General features: G+C 35.6%; 1 protein-coding gene across 1 annotated transcript in view; it reads right to left on the bottom strand.

The window, feature by feature from the left end:
• frem2a (FRAS1 related extracellular matrix 2a) overlaps positions 1-12,671 on the bottom strand; it is a 65,442-nt gene that overhangs the window by 33,087 nt on the left and 19,684 nt on the right. The window contains exons 4-5 of the mRNA XM_083568284.1: positions 5,616-5,846; positions 917-1,042 (exon numbers count right to left, since the gene is read on the bottom strand). Of these exons, the coding sequence (XP_083424410.1) occupies positions 917-1,042; positions 5,616-5,846 (357 nt within the window). The remainder of the gene's footprint in view (positions 1-916; positions 1,043-5,615; positions 5,847-12,671) is intronic.

The raw sequence follows: 12,671 nt of genomic DNA, 5'->3' as shown, positions 1-12,671 counted from the left end.
AACTATAATATGGTACTATATATTACTACTAGTATTATATAACTATATTATAATTCTATACTAACTATATAATCTCTCTATACTATCCACTAAATCCACTACTCTCCGGATCTGCCCGCTTTGTCCAGGCCTGCCTCTAGATGGCGTTCTCTTCGATTGGAGGCCACACTGTGAAGCTAGGGATGGTTTTTCATCAACGGCCTGGGGATCCATAAAATTACAGAGTAAATCAGAAGCTGTGAGGATGGATTTGGATGTACTTAATGTCAACAGTCTGTTACACTGAGTTTTTTTTTAATTTAATCACATCACTGTACACCTCAACATCATTTAGCTGTAATAAATGAACATTTGATGCCACCCAGATGAGGATGGGTTCCCTATTGAGTTTGCTCCTCTCAAGGTTTCTTCCTTACGCCATCTGAGGGAGGTTTTCCTTGTTAAAGTCGCCACCGGCATGCTCATTAGGGACAAACTTATGTAGAACAATCTTACTGATTCTTTCTTACCACATTATCTCTGTAAAGCTGCTTTGAGACAATTCCCAATGTTAAAAGCGCTATACGAATAAAAATAAATACAAAAAAAATACATTCAATTATATAAAAAAAAATCAAGAAATCAAAATAGACACTCTTAACAAAATATTCATGGCCAAAAAATCATACCAACTTGTCACTGATTATATTTCTATAACAGCACACCCCTTAATGGGTTATTCCTTGATTAATAAATCATCATTTATCCTCTGATTACAATCTGTTAGAAGATCTACTGTGTAGCCTTCAAGTCCTGAAATGCCTCCAAAACAAAAACTACTATTTTGATCTCAGTAACAAGTATTGGATGCTACTGTGGCTTTCCAACGCCTGCACCAATCTATATTTGCTACAGTGGCGCAGATGGTGAAATGTACCTTGCAGCGTGTAGCAGAGCACCATCAGCTCCTCACTCAAGTCTCCTTTTCTGTGTATCGGTACCAGCAGCTCTCCAATGTCTTCCTCGACAACAAGAGTTGCCTGGGGAATGAAGACTGTAGACTCTGCCAAAAACAGGAGAAACTGTTATTCTCCACTCTTGGTGTGCTAAAATGTCAGAAACAGTTAAAGTGTGCAGCTGAGAAGAATGGAGTTTAAAGAACTATCAAAGATGGACTGATGATGGTTGAGGAGCCTCACTTAAACTTAAGTTAAGCATAAAAAAAAATTGTGCAAAGCCCAGATTGTTCCACATTTTATTTTTCAAATAGATTTGAGAGGCCAGTATGGAACTCCCATCTTGTTCTTTCCACATTATTATTAGCCACAGTAAATGGAACTGTCAATTGAATAGGAATGCATTCAGGTTTTTCTGTTTTCAAATACCAGGAAAAGTGAACATTCAAAAATTTTTTTATAGTGCATCAAACAGACTGAGGAAGTGAAGGTCAACCAATCAAAAGAAGGAGTTTTTTTTATATTATTATTATTATTATTATTCTGTGCAATTAGCAAAGTGAAATGCAAGCTATTTTCCATCTTCAACAATGGGACCAATATAAAATAAAGTAAAAGCTCAAACTCTGCTCTCGTCCCAGATCTCCATGCTGGGACTCATTAATCCTGATCTGTCACTCACATCTCTAGACTGTTCATTACAAAGCACAGAGAGGCTAGGGGATGAAGACAGGGAGAAACACAGAAGAAACAACAATGTATATATTGGAGATCATGCTGGTTCCTTTCACAAGGAGTGACACACTTTCTTCCAGGTCTTAACAAGCAAGAGAGCCCAGTTTTGAGTCCACAATTTCCCTAGACATTATTCCCTCTCTCTTCACCTCTTTCAGACCCAACCTGATCTTTCACAACACCCCGGAGACGCAACCTACACTGCATTACTTACCCACCAAGTCCTACTAGAAACATAGAGATGTTTCCTGCAAATTTTGCTAGAGATAAAGAAGCCAGAGTAATACTAATTGGGCATGTTTCATTCTTGTTTTTGATTTATGTAAATATATTCAGCTCTAAAGCCTAGCACAAAATCTCTCTAATAAAACTAAACACAAAGTCCCTGATTTAGAGAAAGATCTCAAATAAGAGTAGAAATTGCCACATGCTGTTTAATAAATTCGTATAGTTAATGGGGTCATTTGCACAGTGGATAACTTTGGGAGAAGAAACAAATTAAATATTTGATTTTAGCTTGTTTATAATTGTTTGGATCTCCTGGAAAAGAAAAAATGCCAGTTATCTCTTATGCACGTAATTATGACTCAAGTATAAAACTGATTGAGGGCAAACATGCATAGAATGTTTTTTTTTTTCTCAAGCATTCAAAATGAGCTCATGCTAATGTAAAACCAATCAAAACACTTCTTTGTTCAGGCACCCAAGTGGGATGTACTGACCCTGACCCTGAACAGCTGAGAAACTGTCTGTCTGGAAATGAAGACTGAAGACTCATCTTTTCACAAAACGCTTAATGTTAAAAAAAAAAATGCTGTAAGCTAACGCTCAGAGTAAATGCTGTTACAGGGCACAGTATGGTTTTGTCATGGTAAGGGTACAAAGTATGTTTAGTGTGGGTTAAAATATCATTAGATCATTGTACTAGTGTGGATATGCTTCTCAGAACAGACTTCATTGCACTTATCTGGATAAGAATGTAAAATGCTAATGTAAAACCTGCCCTTCTGTAACGTCCTTGAAGTGAGATTCAGACTTGGTAAATTACACTGTGGGTGCGAAATGAATTTGTGATTAAATAAATGCATCCCAACTGTCCTGTATTCGAACTGTTAGGTTTAAATGCAACAAATTACATATGCACAATTAAACGATCAAGCAATACAAGCTATTGTATTGCGCGCGCACACACCACCCACTGTAAGAAAATAATTCTCGAGATAATAACAAACTTTTGTTAATTAATTTTTCAGTTTCCTGAAATCATCGTTGTTTTTCTCCAAACATTGTTACAAATAGATAGACGTTTCAGAAACAGAAGATTATAATTAGCACTAGGGTTCAATGGATACTGCTGAAATCAAAACCCTTTAATGTTCTTCATACAAACTACAAAACAACATCAATGTCAACAGCCAATTACTGAAGTAGAAGAGCACAGGGGCTAGATTTTATCCCTGTGGACGCCGTTTCCCTTTTTCATACTTGTTCCACGGACACAAGCTATGTACTTGCAGCATGCATTTCACACCAAAAACTTTTTAACCTCAGACAAGTGCTTTCTTCTACATCGGGCACTGGATATAGGCAACTGAACCTGCAGTTTATTCATGAAGACTTGTGTGTAATCATAGAGTAGATAAACTCCCCAATCAGACAAATTGATGGAAAAACCCAGCCCTGTGGTACAATTTTAATGTGGATAAGAGTTCATCTGGAAAAATGAATACAGATCCACACTGCCGGCTACCAAAAAAACGCAGACACTTAAAAGTGAAATTAATCCCAAACATATAGAACCCCAATGGCCTACAGGCCTGGAGCATGTAGGCTAGTCAAATGTCTCTCTTCTTTCACAATCCTGACATTAGAGAGAGCCACATCTCTGCAGCATGTCAAGCTTCCCATGGGAATGTGGCCTCGGCAACAACAAACTCTGTCGTAAAAACTGGTAATTAGCTCACAGGGGATACCGTGGAGTTTTTTTTTTCCAACGTGGAGAAATAAGTTCACTCTAACAGCGCCACGAGCTGCATTCGGTGTGATAGACTTGAATTATAATTACCAAAAAACTCCACAAAACCAATAAAAGAAAATACACACACATACACACTGTGAAATATAAATAAGGCTTTGGTTATTCATAGCCTACCAATCTTATACATATGAAAATAAGAATGCAAAAATCCCAAGGCAGTGGAGCAAACAATGAAGCTAAAGTCAACATATCTAGAGGCTAATTCTAGACAAAGAAAAGCAATTCGAATTACAAGGGGCTGAGTTTTTTCTCTACAACGATTTTCATTAGAAGCTGATGCCTAATCAGAAAGCAGTGGTTTGTACATACATCTATACAGCAAATATAGTGTTTGTACTCATCGCCCCATATGCTTTTCCAAGAGAACTCTTCTAAAATCCTTGTTCTAGAAAAAACTCTTAATGCCTACACGTGCCATATTCACTCTAAAGTGCAAATTACCAGAACAGACTAGATGTTCTGTATTGCCTTAATGCTGTGTGGCTAATAGAATCTTGAAAATTAGTCTACTTAAAAGCAGGGAGAAAAATGAATGTTTTTAACAGCCAGCAGGGATGATAAAGTGCTTAGATAATTATGAACTACTTGAAAAAAAAAACATCAGTATGAGGCTTATTGTATTTATGTTTGTACAATGGAGAGGCAGCTGGGATCCATGCTGTGCCACAAGAAATAATTCCCCAGTTATATGTGCAGTAACTCAGACCCTACTCTTATGAAGTTTGTACTGGCATTTTGGTTAAAATGCAGTGAAACGGTTGTGATGGAAAAAGTAAAATTGTTTAATCAGAAGGCATTTATCTCAGACCTACTATTTTTCCTGACTAATATAAGGTGTTTGTACTGAATTATTATTATTACTAGACTCAGTATAAAAGGCAAAAACCTGAAGGAAAAAAACTGGTGGCCTTGTCATGTGAGAGAATTTTGCTGTTGTGAGCATTTTGCTTTCCCTTAGACATAAAACATATTATCAGAATCCAGAATCTTTCTGATTGATCACCTTAAACCTAAGTCCTAGGAGTGCTGTCTACTAGGATGATAATGTCCCCATCCACACGACATGAGGGATCAGATTGATGAGTATAAAAATCGAAATAATATGGTATGGTCTTCACAGTTTCTACATCTTAACCACTAGAAAAACTATGAGAGATTCTGGACTGACATTTTAGACAGGTCTCTTCACCACCATCATCCAAACACTTGAAGAATGGTGTTCATAACTTTACTACAGTTTCTGTGACTTTCCCGTGAATCTTTCCCCAGAGACATTTAAACAGTTCTGGTGGCTTGTTAAGGCCCAAAAACCTTTATATCCCTGAATTTATCACCCATATAAGTTTCTTTTCGGCTTCTCCCGTTAAGGGTCGCCACAGCGGATCCTCCGCACGTTTGATTTGGCACATGTTTTACGCTGGATGCCCTTCCTAACGCAACCCTCCCCAATTTATCCGGGCTTGGGACCGGCACTAAGAGTGGCTGGGGATGGTTCCCTGACCGGGAATCGAACCCGGGTCGCAGCGGTGGGAGCGCTGCATCTTAACCACTAATATATATTTGCAATATTAGTGCACTGATATGTAACATGTATATAACTAAGCATCTTAGGAATATGTTAAATGTTTTTGCAAAATTTTTTTATAATTATTGCCAATTTATTTGAATTACAAAAAACTATTATGAAGCATATTGTAATGAATAATAAAATTGTATCTGATGTTTGCAAATTTATTTTTTCTATGCCGGGCAGTTTATACATAAGCTGTTCTCATATATATAAAACAAATCAAGGTAATCAAAAAATGATTGAGTAGCAAAATTTCATGGTGCGATCATAGATTTGCTAAATAGAACCTTAAAAATTCACAGCCTTAAGCTGTTGTTAAATTTTGTGTCTTTCTTACCATCTTCTGGATCCATGATCTCCACTGTGGCCACTGCTGGAGACTCCAGTGCCCCCATAACTGGCTCAGACAGAATGATGTTGAAGGTCTCAGACTGCTCATACCTCTCATCAGGAAGAATTTTGATCCTCCATGTTGCTGTGCTCTGGCCTGGGTTAAACTGCACCTGTTTCTGAAATTTTCTCCGGAAGTCTTTGTCCTTCTCAGCACTGCCGTCCAGTGTACCAATTGCTTCAAAAAGAAATAATGGAAATTGAGAAAGTGAGGAAATATTTGCCATATTATTTTTGACTTTATTAAGCTATTAAGAGATGAATAATTTATTAAGGGAAAGGATAATTTTTTTCCCCATTAGCAGATCCAATAGGCTAAGAATCTCAAATTAAAAAGCATGTAATTAACACGCATTCACACTGCTTTTCAAGAGTCTTAAATTTTTTTTAAATCTAATGTTGAAATAAGAAAAGGAATCTGTGTCACTTTGAAACACAATCTTCTTCTTCTTCTTTTGGCTGCTCCCATTAGGGGTCACCACAGCAGATCATCCGTCTCCATACCCCCCTGTCCTCTACATCTGCGTCTTTAAAACTAACTACCTGCATGTCTTCCCTCACCACATCCATAAACCTCCTCCTTTCTAGTGGCTCCATCCTCAGCATTCTTCTACCGATTTACCCCATGTCCCTCCTCTGCCCATGTCCAAACCATCTCAATCGTGCCTCCCTCACCTTGTCTCCAAAACGTCCTACATGTGCTGTCCCTCTAATAAACTCGTTTCTAATCCTGTCCATCACACAATCATTACCAAAAATGTCAAATGAAATATACATTTTTCATATTGTTTTTTCATACTGCATTCAACTCCTTTAAATTACTAAACTAAATGACAAACACTTTTATACACTTTCTGCCAAGTAATCATTTTCACTGCATTTCAGTCAGGATAATGCAGAATTGTTCCACAAAGAAGTGTAATAACTGTCACAATGCAATATAATAACTGTCAATTTACAAGTCCTCTATGAAATTTGTCTTAACAGACACACTCCTAATCCAGTTTGTACATCTTGGCAACATTTGGTGACACAATCTACCTACCTTTCCCCTGGCCAATCCTCTCTTGTAAATTAATAAGAGAATTATTACAATAAAATTTCACACATAAACACCTTTAAACTCCATCTGCTGAAGCTTAGATAAATACCTCGGACTAATTTTACAAACATATTTCAGATTTATTTGTGATAGGCCAGTTTTATTGCAACATGGACAATTTTGATTACAAATTTAAAGATGACAACCATGTTATTTGAAGAATTAAACAACAAATTGTTAAATGTTAGGCCAGTGTTTTGGTTCTTAATATACAAATGCAAAAACATTATTTTTGTTGTAAAAAAAATACGGCAACTTTAAAATTACTTTAAAAAGGTACAATGGCCAAATTGAAAATTTTGACATGCTTTCTCTGTGCCTCTGCTGTAATGATGTATTGATGTGTCTTGAATTTCTGTCCATATTACGCATCTGATGCAATAAATACAGTGCAACGTTACAATGTAACGACTTAGGAAAACAGTACATCATATTAATAGGTTAAATATAAATTCAGTTCAGTTGAATTAAATTTTATTTGTATAGATCTTTTAACAATGGACATTGTCACAAAGCAACTTAAAGAAATGAAAATAATATTACATTTATATATATATATATATATATAGCTGCTTAACAGTCCTGGGATCAGAATTTTTGTGTTATGATGCACCAAATGTTTTCAACTGAAGTTCTGAAGTTTAACACTTCTCTTCCACTATTCGATTGTTGTAGATTCAATATGCAGTTTAGCATCATCTTGCTGAAATATGCCAAGCCTTTCCTGAAAAAGACTTTGCCTCCATGTACACATACAGTACAGTATGTTACTCTAAGATTTGTATATACCTATATACCGCTGCCCATTTTTACTTCTTAGAGACCCTGCCTCTTGTTTACCCAATCATGTTAGTGACTTGTTGACAACTAACCAAATTATTTGCAAAATGTTTTTTATACTAATTACTTATAATTTATATATATATATATATACATACTAGTACTAGTTATATATAGTCTTTTTTGTTGCAATTTACAAGATGCTATAAGATACAGGTCTCATTCAGGTCATTAGAACAGTAATCTTCCTCGTGGAATTTGTCAGTGTGATGTTAAAATTATAATAAATGTCACTTTACATTAAACTTGAATATATGTATTTAGACCTGCTTAAATGGGGGCTAATATGAAAGAAGACAAAAAAAAAAAACAAAGGTTTTAACTGGATGTAATGTTCTGAGACTAAAAGAGCTGGTCTACAAATGCTTCATTCTCAATGTACCTTCATTCTTATTATAATCCAATTACAAAAAGATTATATTAGTTACATATTAGTAATATATAGGTTATTTCGTTTAGCAATTTACAAGTTGCAAAGTAAGCAAAGAAGAAAAAAAGAAGAATCTAGAAAAAAGGAAAACATCTAAATCAAATCCTCTTTGGCTATTAATTCTTACACTTGCACACTTTGTACAATATCAGGGATGTTGAAGAATTAGATTTTTTTAATCAGGAAGATTTTTATTCAGGTGTATGATGAACCAATTATACCAAGCAGGGGCTAGTGATCATCAATTTCATATATAGGTTAAAACACAGTCATTCACTGAAACAGAAACATATGTGAGAGGCTTAAATGGGGTGAAATACAGCCAACTATTCTACTTATATGTGGTTGTTGAAGAGAGTTTAATGTCACAGGCCATACACCATGGCAAGACTAATCACAGCAAAAAGACAAAAGTTATACTAAAACAGCAAGTTCTCTCCCAGGCAAATATTTGAAGGAAGACTACGGTTTCAAGATGTGCTGTTCAAGCTATATTAAAGAAGCTGAAAGACACGGCAATGTTGACGACTGTAGGCACAATGATTGGACATGGAAACTTAATGCAGCAGATTAAAGACACATCATGCTTACTTCAATCTGACATCAGAAGATGTCCAGCAGTGCTGTCAGCAAAGAACCAGTGGGACCCAAGCACATCCATTTACTGTCTGGAGAAGTCTGGGTTAGGGTTAGAAGTGGCCTTCATGGAAGAATTTCGGCCAAAAAGCTACACCTCAGAATTGGAAACAGGGCACCGCGATTCAACTATGCATGAAAACAAAGGAAGGAAGTGGGGTGCAGAAAAATGACAGCAAGGGCTCTGGATTGATGAGTCAAAATGTGAAATATTTGGAAGTAGAGGGAGGCAGGTTTTTTTGCTGAAGAGAGAATGGTACAATAACAAGTGACTGCAGTCAACAGTACAACATGATAAAGGCTCCTTGTAAAATTGGGGCTATACTTTTGCAAATAGAGTTAGAGATTTGGTCAGGATTAATGCTGAGAAATACAGGGAGATTACCCATCATGCAATACCCTCAGAGAGGCATCTGACTGGGCCCAGATTTATTCTTCAGCAGGACAATGACCCCAAACATACAGCCAATGTAATTAAGAACTATCAGCAGTTCTTGAGGTGTGAGGGATACAGTAGTTCCTTGTTTCCAGTCACAAGAGTAGAACCATAACCATTATCCCTGACATGATGCTATTCTAGAACATTAGCCATTCTAGATGCAATAAGATGTGCTGGAAAATGTGTAATGCAAAGATATAAATAAGTACAATATTGTAACTGCAACTTGCCAAGGAATGATGAGCAAGTATAGAACGCCCCTCCCACTGGGCCAATCTGTGGTGAATCTGCCATAAAGTGTTTGATCAGAATCACTTCAAGCACATTGGCTGGCAGGGTCCCTTCTGTCTGAGCCTCACAAACAGCTGTATAGAATTACATTTCTTCAAGATACAGGTTTCATTCAGTCCTGTAAAACAGTAATCTTCCTCGTGGAATTTGTGAGAGTGATGTTAAAATTCTAATAAATGACACTTTACATTAAACTTGAATATATGTATTTAAAACCCAAATATTATAATTGTTAAAAAGTTAAGTTAAATTAAGCAGTTGCTAATATAAAAAAGACAAAAAAAAAACCCAATGATTTTACCTGGATGTAATGTTCCATGCAAGTTATGTTTTTAAGTAAAACAGTCTGATCCACCATGAGCATGAATAAGAATTGGATTAACTGAGACTAAAACAGCGGGTCTAGAAACACTTCATTCTGACCTTTCAATTATAATCCAATTACAAATAGATAATTTATCAAATAAATAAATAAATAAGCATGTACTGGGAATCATTTTCTGTTTGGTTTGATAAATTAGCACCATGATAGGAATTCTGCTTAGATATAAATTTAGTCTCCAGGCAGTATGAGAATCATTTCACATTTAACCTCTACTATGTCCTCTGTGCTCCCTTAGCAATAGAAAATACATGAAACATGATGGAAAGAATCTTCAAAGAGGAAAGCCTTGAGATATATAGATAGGGGGAAAAAAAGTAAATAATGAAGAGAGAAAAAAAGCGAAAGAATAGCTTCACTTTCAATTCTTTCTTTTTGAACAGCGGGAGGGCTTTTCTGTGTGCTAAGAGCGCAGTGTGCGGAGAAAAGTGAAGAGGTAGAGAAGAGGAAGGCCGCAGGAGAGCAGTAGAAGCTGTGTGTACTGGGGAAAACAGAACAGCTGTGAAGAGCTTCTCAAGTGGACCTTCAGCTAGGAATGGATTTAATGATGGAAAATAAGTTTAGTAGAAATCAAGCAGTTGCATATCTCTTATCATGAAAGCTTATTAAACAAATAACGCAAACATTTTTTTTTTTTTTCTTATCACAAAAACCTAGTACATGTTATTTAATTTTGGGAACATACCACTACTTAAAAAAAGTCCCTGTCTCTGAGCTAAGAGGTGTGTTGTGATTGGCCAGGATTAAGATCGATTAGAGTCTGTCTTGTGTGTTTGTTCTAAGTGCCCTGAATGTTTTCTCAAAATCTCTCAACCTGAATATTTAATGGACTGTATTCTTGAGGGCTTTTAATGGACCTGAATTCTTGAGAGCTTGATTTTTTTCCCTCGAATTTTTTTCGGCCTGAAATTCAGTTGACAGTCAGAAATCTATCATTATTAGAATTATTACAAATTCAGGTTCTGTTCCATTACCAACAATCATGCAATAGACAAGGCATACTTTTAATTGTAAATGCTTACACCCTCCTGGGTTTGCGATGAAACAATGCTGTTATAGTTACACTTTATTGGAAAGCTTTTGTGCACACCTGACCATCACACATAAATGTGCATTGTTTACATAAGAGTTAGTTTTGGTCCACTACACTAATTTGTCTACATTCAGCATTTGCAGCATTTAAAGAGGCTACATTTCTTATACACACACTAGGACGTTTGCGGTGTATATCACAACAGTCATTTGTGCTTGCTGCATAAAATGTAGTTTCCTATTTTAAAACAATATCTACATCAGTGTTAATGTCATTTTCAGCAGAAAAGCTAATATTTTTCAAAATGATCATTTTTGCCCAAAATTTAAAGCTCATCAGAAAGAGATAAAAAAAAAATAAATAATAAAAATTTTGTTTTAGATTTTTCCCGCCGGCTATACTCAGCATGAACAATTAAAATATTCATAACTACACATTGTCCATCATAACTGACACATTTGTACATTCCAATGGTCCATTTGTAACCTGCACACTTGTAAATAACATCTGAACATTCATTAAACAATATTTTTACTTCTGTATATAGTGCATTATTTATTTGTCTGTTTTACTATTTTGTTACATTTTGTCTGTACTTTTTCCTGCACTGGAAGCTCCTGACGCCAAGTCAAATTCCTGTGTGTTTAAACATACTTGGTAATAAAGCTATTTCTGATTTTGATTCTTTGTGGTCTATTTATTAAAAAATAAACAGAACATTTGGCCATTTTGTCTACTTGTGTAATAATTATTGTTTATAAAACTGTATAAAAGCAATATATTCACAAAAAATATGAATTTAATTACCAGTGGCACATGGCCAATGACCAATATACAGGATAACCACACTCTTGCTTATGCAAAAGTGCTTAACTAAACCCTTGTTCAACACACATTCAAGATTTAAAACTCTTTTTTGCGGTTTTAATATTCTCTGCTCTTCAGGGGAGATTTTCCACTAGATTATGAAGTGTGTGTCACAAATCTGTTAAGGTTTGTGGTCAGCTGCAATAAGTGAATGCCTAGGGTGCATTTAGCTTTTCGATTAACCTCAAAGGTTTTCATAGGTCAGGTCTTTGTGCAGCCTATTCGAGTTCTTCTGATCATGGACTGATTTTGCTACCTGTAATAATGGGAAGATTGGTAACTGTCGTATAGGTGCTCTTTTTATTATTCATTATGATCTTATAATACTTCCCAAATTCATATGCAGCATAAATTGCTTACCAAAGGTCATGGCTAATGAAAGACATTGCTTGGCAAAACGTCTTATAAACGTTACTTTGTTAAACATTTTGGAACAGGTTTGGGCTTTTTAAATTCATTGAATGGAAATTAAAATTGTAGCATTTGCAAAGACATTCTAAAGAATTCTTTGTTTCTAACTTTGCAGCACTGCGCATCCTCATGGAAAAAAAAAACAAAAAACGAACAAACAAAAAAACGATAATGATTAACCTGGAGTTACGTCACGTCAGTAAGGAGAGCTGAATCCAAATTAAAATTATAGATGGCCGAAAAGAAATCATCATGACCCCAGTTTTGAAAAGGAGCAAAGAAGAAGAGGGAAATGTGCAAAAGGTAAAGGAATTTATTCAGCTATATCACTCATCTTATTATGAGGATAGTATAGGCTAATGCATTTAATGAAACACGTTATATTACACATAGGGCGATAATATTTCTTTTTCTGTTTAACTAGCTTACATAACATTATAATTTATAGTATCATAATGTGTGTAGCGACAAAGCAATTACAACCTAACTAGTCTAGTTGGATTGTAGATTTGGTTTAACTTTAATCAAGGTGATGTCGTAAAGGTTTTCTGTTCAGTAAGGGGAATCACCAG

This window comes from Silurus aristotelis, assembly GCF_946808225.1.
Source record: "Silurus aristotelis genome assembly, chromosome: 18".
NCBI classification, from domain to species: Eukaryota; Metazoa; Chordata; class Actinopteri; order Siluriformes; family Siluridae; genus Silurus; species Silurus aristotelis.
The sequence above is the reverse complement of the archived record's forward strand: the minus strand, read 5'-3'. Positions and strand labels throughout refer to the sequence as shown.